Raw genomic sequence first — 20,731 nt, 5'->3', positions numbered from 1 at the left:
CTAAATACCTCCGATACAATGGGTCAGGATCCAACTGTTATTTTAATATCTTTTTTTATGTTGTGCTGGTACACCTCTGTTAAAAGTTAAGATATAAAGTGGAGTGACCAAGCTATCAAATTTTCAACTTTAAAAGTTTACCCTGCCTGCAGAATAAATCATGACTTTCCCTTTAAAATAAATGTTTAAACCTCAATTTTTGCCTGATCGAAGAATCGAAAGATGGTGCAAAATTTTTAAAAGTTGAGATCGAAGGTTATTGTTTTTTCATTAGTGTTAATTTATTTTAAATAGCCAGAACTATCTGTATTGTTAAATAGGAGATAAATTACTCGCCTAATGAAATAACAAACAGACGAAGATTATTTTTGACTCCGCTTAAAAAATTAAAAAATACCAAATGCCAATTTTTACGAAATTCAGGTGGACTACACAATAAATTTTCTGTTATGAACATTGAGTTTGTATTGGCAGGCGTTTTAACTTCAACATGCATGTACATTTATAATTATTTATAAATAAAAACAAGTCTAAATTGAAAACAACATTCAATACGCAAGTTTTATACGTGTGCATGCAAAACACATGTCTTGGTAGAGATATATATGTGTAGCCGTCTATGAACCACTAAGAAAGAGTTGCTGCAAGGGTCCTTATTTAACATTCAAAGTGCGCAATATTTTTATTGTTCATCATTGGTTTAATAGTCCGCATATATAGTCAAAGTTGTATACACACTTCATAAATTCTACTTCAATATATTTGTGCGAAATGATTTCCGCATTATCCGACTTTAAATGTTTTGTTCAGACACCGTTTTCATCCGGAGTGGTCTACTGACTGTCACTTTACTTTTAATCTAGATTTATACAATCATACTTTTCTAGTATCAGTGACTTGAAAAACGACTAACCAAAGACAAATTACGACAACCCAAATGTTAAATCTATATGACTGTATATAAGCACACATGTTCTCTAAATGACAATCAGTAAAAGCTATTGTCTATAGTTATTCCGATCCCTTCTTAACCTCGCATTATATCTAAAGACGACAAAACAACAAACATCATAATATAGCATAGTGGTATATATATTTATTATCTAGACTAATAAAAACAAGCTATACTACTTCCATTATATAATTGCTAAAACTACATGACAACATGTAAAAAATGTAACAATATAATCAATAAATGTATCTATGTTTTGGCTTTCTCGGGGGCTACTCACTTTATAAAAAATCTACCTAATCTAAACAATAATTTGAAACATTATTCTAAAAATAAACTATGAACTATAGGATGCGGTGGATACCTGCAACATTGTTTCGGCTGCGGTTGATACCAGCAGCGGGTTTTTCGGCTGCGGTGGATACCAGCAGCGGGGTTTCGGCTGCGGTGGATACCAGCAGCGGGGTATCGGCTGCGGTGGATACCAGCAGCACGATATGCAAAATAATCCCATGCTTACTTATACAATAATAATTGGAACTGATAATTAAGAATATATACTATACTGATGTATAATTGACTTGGGGGTAAAAAATAATTTCCCCGAAATTAACATGGCCAATAGTAAGTAGCCCCAATATATAATACATATATATGTGAATACACTTTTAAAGAGGTAAAGGTGAGGGCGGGTGGGAAACAAAATTAAAATATGCTACGATGAACTGGCAGCTTAAAACGAGCTTATTAAAACTTTACTTATATCTCCTATCTGATTGGCTAACCAATCTACTAAAATTATCTCAGTTCTCTCAGTAATTTCTAAAAATATCTCGGTTCTCTCATTAATTTCTAAAAATATCTCTCTCTGGTTTCTCAATTTGTATTCTATTAATATCCCACCTTACGTAGGCAGGAATTATTTATCGTATAAACTACAATTTAAATCTTTAAATTACCATTTATACAATCATACTTTTCTAGTATCAGTGACTTGAAAAACGACTAACCAAAGACAAATTACGACAACCCAAATGTTAAATCTATATGACTGTATATAAGCACACATGTTCTCTAAATGACAATCAGTAAAAGCTATTGTCTATAGTTATTCCGATCCCTTCTTAACCTCGCATTATATCTAAAGACGACAAAACAACAAACATCATAATATAGCATAGTGGTATATATATTTATTATCTAGACTAATAAAAACAAGCTATACTACTTCCATTATATAATTGCTAAAACTACATGACAACATGTAAAAAATGTAACAATATAATCAATAAATGTATCTATGTTTTGGCTTTCTCGGGGGCTACTCACTTTATAAAAAATCTACCTAATCTAAACAATAATTTGAAACATTATTCTAAAAATAAACTATGAACTATAGGATGCGGTGGATACCTGCAACATTGTTTCGGCTGCGGTTGATACCAGCAGCGGGTTTTTCGGCTGCGGTGGATACCAGCAGCGGGGTTTCGGCTGCGGTGGATACCAGCAGCGGGGTATCGGCTGCGGTGGATACCAGCAGCACGATATGCAAAATAATCCCATGCTTACTTATACAATAATAATTGGAACTGATAATTAAGAATATATACTATACTGATGTATAATTGACTTGGGGGTAAAAAATAATTTCCCCGAAATTAACATGGCCAAATTAAGCGAATTTAATACCATTAAATGAGTGAAAGCCCCCAAGATAGATACATCATTTATTGCGATTTAATATTATTTTTTTTTTATTTTTTTTTTTTTATTTAGTTATGTAATCTAACCTAAATTTATTAAAATATGGAATTAAAATGGTCTCCATGTTTTTTTTTTTTTTACCACTCAAATGTAACATAATTTTACAAAAAAACAAAAACAAAAATTACATGTGTGTAAAACTACAAAAAAAAGAAACAATTATAATCTCTCTGAAGCTTTAAACTACAACAAATGAACTAGTTATGAAAACACATATCGTGCTGAGCTCTTTTCAATACTTTGGCATCAGTTCGTATGTATCGTATGTAACAGTCTGATGACCACCTGCCTAATGTTTGAATTATATGATCCTCGACACCACATGCTGCTGCGGATGTAGCTGCTCCTATACTAAAGGAGTGACCACAAAACTTAACAGTATTATAGCCAAGTATGTCTAATAGTTGTCTCAATGAAGAAATAAATGTTTCCCTGCTTAACGGCGATGATTGAAATTCATCCTCGACAAAAAGTGGAGATTTTGGTAAAGCGCCATTGTTATATCTTATAGACAGATACTTATTCATTGTATCCACTGGTTTAAATGTGTCATTTTCATAAATAGTAATATTCACGCCTTGACGAAAGGGATCACGCTTAGATGATCGCAGGCGAAAAATGAAAAACTGTTTCGTCGGATCCACAGTGATATCTTGCAAAAGTACTGTACATGAATTATCATTATAAGACCGACAGGTAAATTCTCCACACCTAAGAAAACCGAAAAATGCCATTTTAAAAGCACACTGAAACATGAGGTCTAGCACTGGTGAAAATATTCCTTTCGATAATAAAGCACAAAGCTTATTCAAAATTGATGATGTAATTGGCAATCTTTCTTGAACAACATTGTTCTGAGATTTTTTAACACCCCGAAGAATAACTGGTAATCTGATAGCATTCGCCATAGGATCATATCCTAAAAATCTTATATAATAATGACGTACTCCGGCAAGATAGAGTTTAATAGTCTGGTGTTTCAGATTAAGTGCTTTTTGACAATAAGTTACGAAATAGACAAGAAGATCTTCTTTTACATAAGGAAGATTAACTTCGAGCACGGTTGACCATTCATGACCAGGAAAGTTCTGAAACATTTAAAAGCGGATTTATATGTCAATCTAGTGCTTTCGCTCAAAGACGCATCCCATAATTCGTCTATCTTTAAATTCAAACCATCATCAGCTCTGAGGGATGCAGACAAGGAGTTGGTATCGCGTTTGCATGTGGTGCTAAGGCTCTGAACTTCATCATCTGGTAACGAGAAAGAGAATCAGCTATACAGTTTTTTATACCAGGAATGTGTTTGGCATGCACTACAAAATTATTAATTGCTGAATGATAAGTGAGCTTTCTCGTTAACTTCATCAAGCTTTGAATCTTAGATCTACCCTTTTTAATAATATCAACAGTAGCTAAATTGTCACAATTGAATAATATACGTTTCCTTTTCCATCTATCTCCCCACAGCACGCATGCCATTACAATGGGATACAATTCAAAAATAAGCCATAGATGTTTGCTCACAAGACAATAGTTCATAAGGAAAGTCACCTTGAAACCATTCATTTTGATAAAAAACCTCCAAATGAGGAAGGTGTAGCATCAGTAAACAAGTGAATGTCCGCAACATTCGTTATATTATCATTTAAAAAGAAGGAAACACCATTCCAATCTTTTAAAAATTTTGACCACATAACAAGATCAGGTTTACAACTTTTTAAGTGCACATGGTGATGCAACTTTTTAACAGTAGTAGACAGTTTAATTAAGTGTGAAACAAATGATCTACCTGGCACTATAACTCTGCACGCAAAATTTAAATGCCCTAGTAAACTTAATAACTCTCTTTTAGTGCACGAATTGCGCTTACTGAAATATTCTATAATTTCTTGAATTCGTAAAACCTTTTCTAAAGGGAGATAAGCCTCCATATTAATAGTATCTACAAATATCCCTAAATATTCTAACTTATGACATGGTCCTTCAGTTTTCTTAAATGAAAGTGGCACACCTAATGACTTAAAAATATCTAAAAAAGTATTCATAGTTTGTTGAGCATTGTCTTGTTCTGGTACAATAACTAGAAAATCATCTAACAAGTGTAAAATGTGCTCTATATTGTAATTTTTCTGAGCAATCCAACAAATTGCTTGTGAAAGAGTGTCAAAGATTTTTGGGCTAGACCTGCACCCAAACACCAATTATTAAAAAAGTAATATCTGTCATCCCATTTGATTCCATGAAACGGCCATAACATTGGCGACAGGGGCATAACCTCGAAGGCGTCGGCTATATCGGTTTTAAAAAGCCAAGATTTAAAACCTAGGCTTTTGATAGTTCTGATAGCATCATCAATTGAAACATATTGCAAAGAAAATTCATCTTTATCGATAAGTTTGTTTAAACTAGGATTTTTTGGATCCTCATGAGGCGCCGACAAGTCTACGATCAAACGCTTCTTTTTATTGTATTTACCTTCTGCCACACCGATAGGGTTAATGCGGTAATGTGTAAATGGAATGAAATCAAATGGTCCTTCTAAATAGCCCTTTTCTACCTCCGTCTCTATTAATTTTAAAACGTGTGTTGGTTGAGATAACGCTGATCTTAAGTTTTTGCACTCAATAGACTTAGATGGTAATGTTGTAATACCTGTGGAAAAACCTTGACTTAACCCAGAAACTAGGTAATTCTTAAATTCCTTATTTGGATGATTTTCTAATTCATGAACTAAATTACTAATCACAATGGGTGTTGATACTCCTAAACTTAGGGAAACTTGATCGTTTACATTCTTCTCTGCATATTGGACCCGATTTTGTTGGGTCCTAGTGCCTCGTTTTTTGAACTCGTACAGACTGTTTTAGGGTGCTCTCCATTACAACTTAGACAAATATGTAAATTTCTACAATGAGGTCTAAAACAACCTGTTTTCCCGTTGAAATTATTACAGATTTCCTTTCCTCCATGGTAAGAACGCTCCCTGTCGTGTATGTCTTGATCTGACCTGTATGACCCTGTCGTATTCCTGTTGCTATTGTTTGACTGATTACAATAACTACTTGAGTGAAAAGTGCTACCGCAAATGCTACATGTGTTATGTTTAATGTTCGCAAAAATATTGCAAAATAAAGTGTTATTTCTTATAGACCAGTCAACAGGAATATTGTTATGCCTTAAATGAGCTGCCGCATCAGCAGAAAACCGTTTATGGTACTCGTAAAATCCCTTACCCGGATACCTGGTGGCCATATCAACCAAATCACGTTCATAAAGATCCAGCTCACTCCTACGATGAGGAAATGTTGTACACATAATGTTCTTATAAATACCAAAAGCCTGAATAAATTCGCCCAGAGACAATGATCTTGAACTCCTAGGGTCAGATTTATTGTTTTTGTCTTCACTCAAGCTTAACTCGTGTGTTCCTGAACCAGAATAGTATGGTATCAGTAAAGATGTTAGATTAATGTCCATACCTGATATAATATTCTTTCGTAACTGGGGTGAAATTGTTTCCACAAACGGTAGAGTTTCTGCAGAATAGCCGTGTGCTGTTCTCACCATGTTGCCTGAATTTCCCATATTTAAAAGCTGTTCCTCGCTTCCTGCGGCTGCGTTCGGTGCAGTTCGTGTGTTTTGTAATGCATTGTATGCGGACAGTAAATTGAAATTTGACCAAGATTGACCTGAATTTGTAGAAGTATGATTGATGATATTGGACGCACTATCCACCGGAGCGGAGACATTTGCATTTGGTGTTTCTGCTATTCTACTAATACTGGTAGTTTCATTTCTGGCTTGAAGTAATAAATTAACTTTTCCTGTTAAGCCGGAAACATTCTGTTGTAGGGATTGTACAGTCGATGATAATTTTGATACAATTCCAATCAAAACACGATTGTCGTTACTGGGCGTGTTTTCATTATTGTTTGTGTTTGGTGCATCCTGGGATCGCGGATCCCCATCTACACGTGCGTTTTGTTGTGGCAATGCATGATGGTATACCGCACTACCATTTAAGGGTTCCTCACCACGTGTGTGACTGTCTTCGCCTCGTGCTTCCTCTCCACGTGCGTTTGTTGTGTTTGATGTGATACTATCGGAATTTTCGTATGGTTTCAAAATTCGTACCAATGTCAAACGTTTTGCATTTATAGGAAAAGCGATATCTTTCTTTCTAACTCTGCTTTTAGTCTAGCAATTGTCCAATTTCAAGTAATGTAGGATTATAGACTGCGTTATTGTTTTTCTTTTTCCTAATCGGACCCATTGCGTCCGTGCATGTGTATATATAAATGTAATGTCAAATGCAATATAGGTGAATAAATAAATAAACAGACCTCAGATTTATGAATAATAAAACTCCAAAACAAATATAAAATAGAACATATATCGTATGAATGAAGACTTCTCGCAGTACAAACACGTGGATTGTTCAAAGTTTATTCCATGCTCCTTTTCCTGATATATTTTATCACACGGGATAACTTATTTGAGTTCATATAAAGTCTGAATAATCCAACACTTAAAGTTTATGCACAGCAGTTTAAATACTGCAACAACTATTTTGTAATAATAACTTTTTGTAAAAACAAAATTAAAATATGCTACGATGAACTGGCAGCTTAAAACGAGCTTATTAAAACTTTACTTATATCTCCTATCTGATTGGCTAACCAATCTACTAAAATTATCTCAGTTCTCTCAGTAATTTCTAAAAATATCTCGGTTCTCTCATTAATTTCTAAAAATATCTCTCTCTGGTTTCTCAATTTGTATTCTATTAATATCCCACCTTACGTAGGCAGGAATTATTTATCGTATAAACTACAATTTAAATCTTTAAATTACCAAAAAAATTGGATTAAATCGGTGATGTGTAAATCTATACAACCTATCCATGAAGGTAAAACAGAAATGTGCATACTTGAAACTGAGGCTCAATTAAAGGCATTTTAGTATTAACGGAAAAAAATTAGGCTAAATTAAACGAATAAACTCAGAATAAATTGAAGACATTATAGTTTTAACGAACTCATTAAGGCTAAATTGAAGGCAGTTAAGTTTTAACGAACTCATTAAGGCTAAATTGAAGGCAGTTTAGTTTTAATGAACTCATTAAGGCTAAATTGAAGGCAGTTTAGGACTATAAAGAACAAAAAAAAGTAAAAGATGTTGTCGGGTTGCATTTTAATTGAAAAACAAATCATCATGATATTAAATTAATACACGTCTAGTTTGTTTGTCCGGATTTCCTCTTGAATTCATCTATCACCTTCTTTAATTTGTTTGTTCCTCTGAGTCTGATATATACCCAGTTTATCTCTCCCTTTTTCGAGTCATTGAAGGTGTTTTTAAAGTCGAAAAGAAAACTAGAAGCTGCTTTGGACCCAAACTAATATGTATCATTGGATGAAAAAGAAAACATGTATATATACTTTATAATTTACATGACATGCTGAACTAACTCCGTGATTTTATTTTCCGGTATAAAGCTATACCGAGCGGGAGTATTTGCAAGGAAGCATATTTTTAGCAAACATGTATTACCATTATATTACTGATCATGTGCATGACAAGAATCTCCACTGCTGGTGGACGTTTCGTCCCTGAGGGTATCACCAGCCCAGTAGTCAACACTTCGGTGTTGACATGAATATCAATAATGTGGTCATTTTTATAAATTTCCTGTTTACAAAACTTTGAATTTTTCGAAAACTAAGGATTTTCTTATCCCAGGCATAGATTACCTTAGCCGTATTTGGCACAACTTTTTGGAATTTTGGATCCTCAATGCTCTTCAACTTTGTACTTATTTGGCTTTATAAATATTTTGATATGAGCGTCACTGATGAGTCTTATGTAGACGAAACGCGCGTCTGGCGTACTAAATTATAATCCTGGTACCTTTGATAACTATTTACACCACTGGGTCGATGCCACTGCTGGTGGACGTTTCGTCCCCGAGGGTATCACCAGCCCAGTAGTCAACACTTCGGTGTTGACATGAATATCAATAATGTGGTCATTTTTATAAATTTCCTGTTTACAAAACTTTGAATTTTTCGAAAAATAAGGATTTTCTTATCCCAGGCATAGATTACCTTAGCCGTATTTGGCACAACTTTTTGGAATTTTGGATCCTCAATACTCTTCAACTTTGTACTTATTTGGCTTTATAAATATTTTGATATGAGCGTCACTAATGAGTCTTATGTAGACGAAACGCGCGTCTGGCGTACTAAATTATAATCCTGGTACCTTTGATAACTATTTACACCACTGGGTCGATGCCACTGCTGGTGGACGTTCCGTCCCCGAGGGTATCACCAGCCCAGTAGTCAACACTTCGGTGTTGACATGAATATCAATAATGTGGTCATTTTTATAAATTTCCTGTTTACAAAACTTTGAATTTTTCGAAAACTAAGGATTTTCTTATCCCAGGCATAGATTACCTTAGCCGTATTTGGCACAACTTTTTGGAATTTTGGCTCCTCAATGCTCTTCAACTTTGTACTTATTTGGCTTTATAAATATTTTGATATGAGCGTCACTGATGAGTCTTATGTAGACGAAACGCGCGTCTGGCGTACTAAATTATAATCCTGGTACCTTTGATAACTACTTGAGATTCATGTGCAAAAACAAACAAAAAATCTTCGTCGTTTGTAACATTGGCAGAGTTTGCACAGAAAATTATATTCAAATAACGTTACCGATGTCATACATGTGAGGCCCCTCATGGGGGGGGGGTCCTAATAATCACATAATCACCATTTTTTTGCCAATATAATCACATAATCATTAAATATTTGCTTATCTTTAGTAATCAAATAATCATAAACTAAAAATACAGTCCTAGGTAATCAAATAATCATGAAATATTTGGCTTAATAATCAAATAATCATTAAAAAAAACGGCCAAGTAATCACATAATCAAAAACCCCATGAGGGCCCTCACATGTGTAGACATATTCAATTTATCTCTTTCAAATTACACATCAAAATTGGAAAAAAGAACTTCCTGCCTTTATACAAACAGTCATCGAAAGAATACTTGCATTTCTTATCTGGCAATTAAGGAAATACATTTACATACTTGCATTTCATTTTTGAAAGAGGGGTCGGGGTGTCATTCTCAAATGATATCATACACCACTAGCAGTTTTAAGAAATAAAAAAAAAAGATAAATCTCAAATGAGTATTGAGCATAAAGCTAGGTAGTAATTTTGATACAGAATTGAAAAGAACTTTTTAAAACAGTATATATCTTTATCAATTTACAAAATTCCATCCTACAATAGCTAGATTATTTTAAACACATACATTTGTAGTTGTTAACTTAATTGTGTATGATGGTGACATTTATCATTTTATTAAATCAACAGTTCTATGACTAATTTTTACTTACAACATAACATATTGAATATCCTGTTATTTCACCAAAATGCCTCCTTGGTCTCTTATATGTAACATTTATCAAACACAATCAACATGACCTAGCCAACAATTTCAAATTGTTAGCTTCCAGGAAGTATCAACTAGACATGCCCAATCAATATTGTTTAACTCTTGCAATGTTCTGGCAAACTTAGAATGGTTAAAGTTTTCTGCAATCTTGCGGCAAACATTCTTTATTATCTTAACTGTCTTCCAATTTTAATGTAAATACTGATCTTTCTGCAAAATTGCCACCCGCTTGCAGCAAAAAAGATGCAATGTTTGCGGGATGTTTGCAGCTAGCGAAAAACACCTGCAAACACTATTTTCTGTTTTACTGCAAATTTGTGGCAAACATTTTTAATATCTATAAAATTGGTATCGTGTTACCTTAATAGAATGTGTTATAATACATGGTAGTATAATACAAAAAGGACAAATGAAATAAAAAATTGAAAAACGAACGACACCTTAGTCAAAGTAAATGTTTTTACTTTATACAGTGCAAAGTCAAAATCGAGGATACCTCCAAAAAGTTGTTAATAAACACTTACTTACCTGGTATATCTTTCAAAGATCAACATTCATAACATGTATGTAAGTGTTGTTCGCTTGTTTACCAGCCAGTGGCTCTTAGTAGTTGCTGATGAATGCATAGATTTGTTACATAATAAATAGAACTTAATGTTTAAAAATAGAATCACCTCTTATTTAAAGTGTTGATGCATCAGCGATAAATAATTAAATACTCACAATATTTTTTTATATCTTTTATATCTTTAGGAAAAGGTGAGATGACTGGATAACAAAGTGAAACAACCGATTCAAATAAAAAATATATGACAAGATATTACGAAAAAGATATAATCATAAAAAAAAGAAAGAAGTATTTTATATGATAAAATCTCTCTCTCTCTCTCTGATCATCCCATGAAAGTGAACATGACATAGAACAGGTTAATGAATACTGAATATTTATAGTCAATGTTTAATGCTGCAGATGTTCCGTCTTGGAGAAGGATAGGAATGTCGTCCAACCAGAAGTTCATCCTGTTGCCATGGAGATGTTGACCTGATGTAATGTTCGTGTCTAAATTGATAAAATGTCCCTTTTCTTTGTCAAATTCCTTCCAATGTGGTAAATCTGGACCATTAACATTTCTGTAAGAAATAAAACATGAGGAGAATTTTAAGGTTTTGTTGTATATAAATCGTGCAATACATACACTTAATCTTTATTCAATTTTGATGTAAATATATTTGAGAATATCTTTGACAATTTCTAGAGAGATCGTCTTATAGAGTTTGAGAAAAAGTTTGTATGATTTCTCTTACATTTTTTCTTTCGTTCCTGTTTATTAATTTATATCGTGGACACAGGTGAGTTTTATTAACACGATTGACATACATAATTGTACGCATCGTGATGAGATTTTTCATGTATGCTGTCCATCCGACTCATATGTCCAATTCATACCTTATTTCTTACTTTGTAGTTTAATAAATATCATGTGTTGCAATTGATTGATGCCTGCCTAATTCTTGCACTATTTCCACATTTTTCAATGATAATGTCCGTATAGTTATGACGTAATTTGTTTCTTTGCCCGAAAGTTTTGGGGTTTTGTAAAGTGTAATTGAAACACCATTTCGACCGGAATTGGAAAATTATATAGGGAGAGTGCCATGCCTTCTATACGCTTTCATATCAGGGGAGTATTAAATACGGATACTAGTAGTGCCATGTCCTCGTTTTAAAATAATGGGCACATTTGATAGGGAGAGTGCTATGCCCTCTGTACTTTTTCAAATCATGATGTGTTCTGCACTATAATACTCACCCAGATTTTGCAAAATTAGTCCAGTACTTCATTAATATCTCTGACAAAGGTTTATTTTCCTCTGTTATGTTGGTTAATTTATTAGTAAACATGAATATAACTTCAGCTCCATGCTCTGACCTATTAAACCATGCTGGCAATTCTCCAAATAACGGATAGGGTGATTCTCTTGAAAAAAAATAATGAAACTGACTACCATGGTCTTGTCCGTCTGGTGAGTGTAACTGTAGTGACTGAAGAGATAGTACATCAAAACTAAAATCGGAGTATACATTTAGAATTTCATTAGTTTGCTCCATGTAGTCACGTGACTGACTGTATCGTCTACTTATGGCGGCGGAAACATGTAAACTACTGTTGAAGAAAATTTTAGAAATTTCAGGCGCAATATTATTTGTCAAAATCTGTTTTGGAATTCCATCAGTGAGATTAAATCCTAATCTTGTTTCCAAACGTTTTAGTATTAAAATCAACAACGATGACTCACCAGACACGGTTCCTATCAGAACATCTAAAGACCGGAAAAACATCGACGCGTCTGAACTGTAATTGGTCATCAGATTCAGTGGTTCATCTAACAGCAGCTCACCATCAACAACAGGAGCAAAAGCAATCTGTAAATATGTTCTACGTTGACGGCGACGGAAAGCTGTGTACAGAGCATGCGCAGGTACTTCTTTCAAACATTGCGCTAGAACATCGTCGTGATTGTCAGTACAGTTTACATATGATGCTGCTTCAAATGAAGCTAATTTTGTAAACTTGCCTACTGCATACGTAGAGAGGGCTGTGCCGCTCTGCATTATTGCTCTCTGAAACAAGCCTTTATTTATAGGAGCAATGGACAACAAAGCGACACTAAAACCTCCAGCCGATTCACCGGAAATAGTTATAGATTTACTGTTACCTCCGAATGATGGTATATTGTCCTTGACCCATTGTATAGCCATAATCTGATCCCATAAACCATAATTTCCCGGTAAGTCATCCAAGCTCAGAAATCCAAATATATTAAGTCTATAATTAATAGTAACGATAATCACATCTCCTGTTACTGCCAACCTAGCTCCATCATATATCGATCCTTTGCCTGAGGCGTAACTTCCTCCGTGAATCCATACTATAACAGATTTTTGGTTATCAGTTGAAACATTGGAAGGAACGTATATGTTAAGAAATAAACAGTCTTCAGATATGTTTTTATTCATAAGTCTTTTTCCAAAATAATCTTTATTTTGGAAACAAGAGGGACCGAACATCCTTGCGTCTAAAATACTTTCCCATGACCCGTAGGGTTGTGGCTTCTCAAAGCGTAAATTTCCGACGGGAGGTCTTGCATATGGAATTTTTCTAAATTCATACAGATCTTTTCCAAGAACCGTTCTTCGCAGACCTAGCACTTCGCCTAGATTTGTTCTAACTGTGACTGTATCATAAGCACTGGAGAAAACTGTCAGCAATGAGATCGAAAGCCAAAACAGAACCATACTGAAAAATAACGTTGATAAAAATAACTTGTTTACCTATTGCGCACGATAGATGATAATGGAACATTTTTATTTGATATCGATCTATTGTTAAAGTAATTAGTTTTCAAGAACAATTTATTTCGAAAGATTATCATTTCTAATATAAATTTTATTTTTGAAAAACAAAGTGTTGCGTTTTCATTGGCACTCAGTATATTTATCATCATAGAGATTGTCTTTTGTCGACCTTTATACCTTTTTATTTTTTTACTTTTATTTTTATTTTATATATTTTAATACATGATTTTTTACATCAGAGGCCCCTGAGGGGCCTCGGGTGTATTGCCATCGCCTACTTTTCAATTCGCGCAAAGATCAAAGAGATGCATATATAATTAGTTTTGGAATAATAACCGACATTATAGACCCGCGGACCTATATAGTGCAGAATAAAATTCCGTATCACTTCTTCTATATTCATGTTTTCAATGGATACTCAGTTTTTTTTAATTTTTCTTAATGCAAAATTTATAATATGAAAATGTTTTGTCGTTAGAAATATTTGTATTTTAATCAAACGATCTTCAATATCAAAAAATTGTTGTTGCGGATGAATACCACGAGTGCGCAAGAGGACAAAAAGTAAAATCACAAAAATACTGAACTCAGAGGAAAATCAATTCGGAAAGCCCATAATCACATGGCAAAATCAAATAACAAAACGCATCAAAAACGAATGGACAAGAACTGTCATATTCCTGACTTGGTACAGGCATTTTCAAATGTAGAAAATGGTGGATTGAACCTGGTTTTATAGCTAGCTAAACCTCTCACTTGTATGACAGTCGCATCAAATTCCATTATATAGTCACCGATGCGTGAACAAAACAAACAGACATAATAGGTAAAAATGTCAAAAATAGGGGTACAGCAGTCAACATTGTGTTATCATCTTAATCACTATAAAAACAACAAATGTAACGAAGAAGCACAAAAAGGCATACATCAAATTAACATCCTCATTTTGATTATATTAAACGATTATATTTGTCTATGTAAAATGCACCCATCAAGGAAGGAGGGTATGGGTACTGGTGTAAAATTGCGCGTTAGAGCGAGTGTGTAGAAAATCGAGAGGAAATCAATTCACACATTTATACACAGAATGGTAATTATATTTCAATTATTTGATTTGGAGTAACCTTTTTAAACCGTTTGTAGCATATATTTGTCTATAATATTAACGTAGCAAAACCAGGAAAATTTAATCTGTCATATTAAATATTAAAATAAATTATCAGGTCACGTCCCCCGCAGCCATTTTGAAAATACCATCAGATTGGGTAGGAGTAACAAGAACCTTCAAGGCCTTTAAAGATAAGGTTACTATTTGTGTATTTTTTATAACAACAATTTGTTTTTATAAAGATCTCAACAATTTTTTGAGTTAAATTTCTTTTCTTCGTAATTAACAAGTAGATTGATCACTTGGACACACACACGGAACTATTTTCTGTTTTTTAAGATACTGTTTCGGATTTTCGCTCCCCGACTTAGTTTGTTGCATTCAATATGTCCCCTTGACTGGAAAATACGCGGAATTTGTAATGACTCTGACTATGTCTATGTAAGTAATTCTAATATATAATTATTGGTTGAATTTATTGTTTATATAATATTCAGAGAAGACTTTTTCTTCTTCCTATAGAGTTGGACTCTTTTTGAGTGTATAAAGACTCTTGCTCGTAAAATCAAGAGTCTTACTTTACACTGAAATGTCAGAATTTGGGTTAATCACATTTACTGAATTACTATAGATATATTGGGAGAAACCTTACAGTTTTGGAGATATAAATATAGATTAACTGTCCTGTTTTTTAAGTCTTCCTTAGCTTGTAGTATTGTATTATTTTGACCATATATGACATGTATCGCCAAAATTATATGATAATTTGATGACATACTTGTGCTTATCATTCTCTACAGCATTATTTAATTTAAATGTGTAACCATATCCATCTCAAATTTTAGTAACTTATATCAGACATTTGTTCACACATACATGCATATGAAAACTTGAATTGAGCAAATATGATTAGTTATATCTATGAGAAATACAATCAGTTAACTTTATCTATGAGCACCCATGAGATCTTAAATTGAGCAAATATGATCAGTTATATGTTGAGTAAAATTTGAGCTAGATCTACTCAATTGAGTTAGATATATATCAATATTGAGACTAATCTAAATGGTTATTTGAGCACACATGAGCCTATTTATACTATTGAGAGCAATATTGGGATACTGCATGAGCAAACTAAGCAAATCTTTATTGAGACAAACCTATAAGCGCTATATTTTTAAATTTGTTCTTGACAATTTTTTGTTTATTTTAAAAACAAATATAGGGACAACAGAGTTGGTGTATGTGGGTTCAATTCCCACCCTAGGCATTCATTTATATTGGCTGGTGCAAAGCGGGCAGTTTAGCTTAGTGGCCCCACACTGACTCTGTTGTTCATATGTTACTTAATAAAATTAGGCGGCATCGTTCAGGTCTTGCCATCTTTATTATTCTATTCAAAAATCAGACACAACAAAACCATTGAATAATTGTGAAAATTATACCACAGATAACTATGGTAAAACTTTAATTGTTTTTGGCATAATTAAACTTGGCTGCCATCCAAGATCTAAAACGTTTTTATATTGATGAATTATATATATCAGATTTGGATTCTTTTGGTTACAAAACATTTTGGATGGTACATGTACATTTAGGTAGCGGCCAAATCTTTATTCCTAAAGGCTTAAAGCTTTCAGGTCTGAAAATTGCCCAAAATCATCACATTTTGACAAATTTGGAACATAAAATGTACTTTTATGAAAAGAACTGATTTATTGAGTGTTAAGACTTTTGAAATAGACCCAAATTACGAACCAAATTGAGAACTTTTTGGAGTTTTATATAGTTTAGGCTATTTTGGGCAATAAGTGAAAATGTCAGTTCCTATGGCTTTATAATATATAAATATGAATTTAAAGCAAAGGTCAAAATCTAGAACGTGCAAATTACCTATGACCTTGACCTCAATTTCAAGGTCATTAACCAAGGATCTCAAATCAAAAGACCCTAGGTCTTTATTATGTATGGTTAATGAGTTATATGACTTTACGCATAATTCTAAATATAAGATGGGCAAAAACTCCTATTTATTGTTTATGCACCCTTTCAACAAAAATTTATAAGTAACGGCATGTTGCAACTAACAATTTAGTGAAAATAAGATGTAGATATGTTATAAGGTTTTGAAAATAAGTAAAAATAAGCCAAAATAAAAAATATAGAATATGACCTTGACCCTTGACCTTGACCTAATTTTCATTTTTTTGGACCAAGGATCTCAAATTAAAAGACCCTAGGTCTCTATCACTTATGGTTTACCAGTTAGAAATGCAAATCACTTATATCAAATACATAAGGGGGAATAACTCTCATATGGAGTATCAGGATAGCTTCGGTTAAAACTAAACTCCGAATCCGTGTTTGGGGAGATAACTCTTACTGCGCGGTTGTCAGTTTTAAAGCGTATAAACTATACGATATCATATTCCAAATATCTAAGCCACATCTTTTGAAACAACAAAATTACGCAAGAAAAAAAATTAGGCGGAAAAAAAAAAAATAATAATCAGAACAAAATCAATAGGTCTTTCCACGGAAAGGTGGAAAGGCCTAATTAGAAAACAGAACCTACAATGTACATGTATAGCTGCTAATTTAAAAAAAAAATATAATGGATAAATGATTGACTGTGTTACAATAAAACCAAGATACAAATGTAACTCAGTGAAGCTATTTATGAACATTTAAAGAGTTTGTGTTGACTGCAACAAAAATCTAGAATAAGGGATAGTAATCTTGCTGTGTTAACATCCATTTAATTAGCAATTGATCCAAAAGCTAAACGTTTCAGAAAAAAGACCTGGATACTACATGTACAAACATTGTTAATTAATGCCATTTGTAGAGCAGGATCTGCTTACCCATCCGGAGCACTGAGATCACCTGTTTTGGTGGGGTTCGTGTTGCTCAGTCTTTATTTTTCTATGTTGTTTCTAGTGTACTTTTATTTGTATGCATGTCTTTTTCAGTTTTAGTCATGGAATTGTAAGTTTATTTTCCATTTATGAGTTTGCTGTTCATCTGGTATCTTTAGCCCCAAAGTTTCCCCTGGGTCAATTATTTTTTTCGCCACCTCTTTCGCCAAAACAATATATTTTTCCCCACTTTATTTTTTAATTAGCCACAATATTACAATTTATCTGTTTTGATATGATTGTCTTAAACCTCTTTTTCATAGTTCAGTGAGTGACTATATAGCTACTTGAAGAATTGTTTGCTATGTTGATTCTCTATTATAAGTTATACGCTAACGATTTTTGTATGTGTGCAACTATATGGTCATAATGCCAATCTAACAGTTCTCATTTGACCAAGTAATCATTGATAATTCACAAAGTTAAGTTTCCTAGTTCAAGTCAGTATCTCAGATATGATAGCATATTATATTTAATATTTGTACTATATTGTATGGTGAACATATCTGTCTGGTAGGTATAATATAAACACCTGTCATTTATCAATAATTCAACACAACTTGAGGTCCTCTGATGTTCAGTACTTCAGTACTTTGATTATTATTTATTATTGGCTTTGAACTACATGTAGCTGCCAGTAACTGCGAGTACTGTCAGGAATGTATATCTGGTGTCTTTTTTTATGAGGGATTTTTAAATACCGTGCTACGTTCGGCTTGTGTTTTTATTTGATGTTTTTCTGCTTTGAAACGATCTGATGTGATTCGATTTTTCTCAACTGATTTTTTATACAAGTAGTCTGTTCTAATGTTGTCTAGTTACACCATTGTCCCAGATAAGGAGAGGCTTGGGCGCTCAGAAACATGTTGTACCCCGCCACATTCTTTGTGTGTCTGTCCCAACACGGTAGCTGAGTGGTTATTGTTGGTTTATGTCTGTCATATTTGTATTTCGTAAATTGTATTGTTATAAATTAGGCCGTTAGTTTTCTTAATTGATATTTTCATGTCGGGCCTTATATAGCCGACTATACGGTACGTGTTTTCTTCATTGTTGAAAGCCGTGTTATTGCTTACATCCACCTCATTAAAACTAGGTGGATAGCTGTCTCATCCACGTCTTTTTATTTTTATATGGAATATTTGCCATTTGACGCAGCCAAACTCAATCATTTATATATTGTAATAAATGTATATCAAATTTCCTGACGTTATATTATCAGACAAATCAAAGGTGAAGGGCATTGTTATCACAGTACATATACTGAACATTTCAATTTTGAAAAGGTAGTAAACATAAATTAATTAAAATCGTATATACAATGGTAACTGGAACGAGGACCCAATTAATTGCCCCATTGAAACGCATTGAAAATCATAGTAAATAAATGGGGTCCTGCTCAATTAATAATTTTGATAGCCACCTTGGGACTTCTGGTTCATGTTAGGCATTTGTTTTGAAGTGTCTAAGTACAATCTCAGTGCCTCATGACCGGCATTCCGTTGCAAAATTTTGTTTTTATTGACAACAGGGTCAGTCTGTCTATTTCCGGGGAAGAATAAAGGCCAGAATTTAGGCAATCTACTCTATGTACTGACACTAGAATACATTTAAATCAATCAAAATTTTTACAGAAATTCAAACTAGAAAGCAGACCCTTTCAAATAAATCTACATTCAGTTACAGAACTAGTGTAATAATAACACTACACAATTTTAAACAAAAGTTATATATATTTTTTTAAGAACTACATTCGTGGGTATCGGACTGGTTGCCGTAACTGGGACCCTATTCCAACTATGCGGCATCACTTTGGTATAAGAATATTTGGAAGTCGTTAATAATGGCGGGCAATGGCTGCTGAACATTTTGACCTTTTGAGTATTTTATAGATCAAGAACCTATTAGCTGATTGGTTGATACGGGTTGAACCCCTACCTTTTCATAATTACGTGAACGTTTCCATAACGTTGATTTTCACACATTTATGCTGGAGCACCCCTCCCACAACATTCGTTTTCTATATGATGTTTCTCGAATATTTACATTACAGTACGTATAAAATATGGGTTTATTTCCGCTTAATAAATTCATAAATACAGTTACTATTTAAGTGATGTTTCATAATCATTTAGATGTTAAACAAAACAGATTTCATAAAAAGAAATCTGTTAAATGAAAGAAGTATAATACCATAAAAACTAATCACAAATACACATATATAAAACTAACCTGCTGTGTACTGGTATCTTTTTGCTACAATATGTTTACATCGTGGTCATTGATAAAGCATGTCTGAATTCATAAGTGCAGATTTATATCATCTTTATACCTATCTGATGGACGAGATACAGCTGAAGGGGATATTTGTCGATAGCAAGATGAAACGCCTTGCAATACAAACAATCACTGAACTTATCATAAACAGAAAAACTCACTCAATGCAAGAAAATTTGTGCATTTAGCTAAATTAATGATATCATGAGACATGAAGCTGATACATAAGCTATACATTTTAATGAACGTTAAAACCTAATGTCAGATAGATTCTTAACATAAACTAAAAAATTATCTTCTTTTAACTTCTTTGAATACTGATACATTCGTTTTGTAAATTCTCTAATGAATAGACAAAAAACATCAAGTCTTTTCATTTTCTGATCAGATACATAGTAGGATTTATAAATTGAAAACCCAATAATAGTTATAAGAAAGTTAAAGCCAAAGTAATATTTATCAGATATTTTATAGCCAAAAACAATATCTTTCAATGTGAAATCTTTTTCTTTATTAACTATTTGCAATAAATTATGAATTTTTCTCCAATAATCGTGTAAAAAAGAACATGTCATAAAGTAATGTTGATAATCTTCTTCAGTAAAGCATTTGTTACATAAATCATTGTCTGTTACCTTCCATCTAAATAATAACTTTTTAGTAGGTAAAATGCTTTGTAAAAGTTTCCATCGATACATCTTCAATTTATTTTCTTCTAAATAGTAAAAAATAAAGTTGTACAATGGTTTCAAATGAAATTCTGTCTGTAATGGTAATACATTTAACCACACATTTATACCAATAGGTTTCACAATTATTTTCTTTACTAATCTGTTATATAATAACTTATTTGACAAAAAAGAAATGTCAATA

At 33.1% G+C, this 20,731-nt stretch overlaps 1 protein-coding gene across 1 annotated transcript; it reads right to left on the bottom strand.

Annotated features, from left to right (window-relative positions):
- Window positions 1-9,977: 9,977 nt before the first annotated feature.
- On the bottom strand, window positions 9,978-19,891 carry LOC143047080 (carboxylesterase 5A-like). Its single transcript, XM_076220047.1, has 3 exons — window positions 19,814-19,891; window positions 12,009-13,496; window positions 9,978-11,328 (listed from the first exon to the last, which is right to left on the bottom strand). Exons 2-3 carry the CDS (start codon window positions 13,493-13,495, stop codon window positions 11,091-11,093), a joined length of 1,725 nt encoding a protein of 574 aa, XP_076076162.1. The 5' UTR covers window position 13,496; window positions 19,814-19,891; the 3' UTR covers window positions 9,978-11,090.
- Window positions 19,892-20,731: the final 840 nt, after the last annotated feature.

Source organism: Mytilus galloprovincialis, chromosome 9 (genome assembly GCF_965363235.1).
Source record: "Mytilus galloprovincialis chromosome 9, xbMytGall1.hap1.1, whole genome shotgun sequence".
Classification (NCBI taxonomy): domain Eukaryota; kingdom Metazoa; phylum Mollusca; class Bivalvia; order Mytilida; family Mytilidae; genus Mytilus; species Mytilus galloprovincialis.
Note: the sequence above shows the minus strand (reverse complement) of the source record. Positions and strands in the feature narration are given on the sequence as shown.

Bases quoted from the DNA above. Each gene is read 5' to 3' on its own strand.
- LOC143047080 (XM_076220047.1), bottom strand. From the start codon at position 13,495: ATGGTTCTGTTTTGGCTTTCGATCTCATTGCTGACAGTTTTCTCCAGT. The intron at 11,329-12,008 runs GTGAGTATTATA...TATTTCTTACAG, and splicing joins ACTAATTTTGCAAAATCTGG to AAATGTTAATGGTCCAGATT.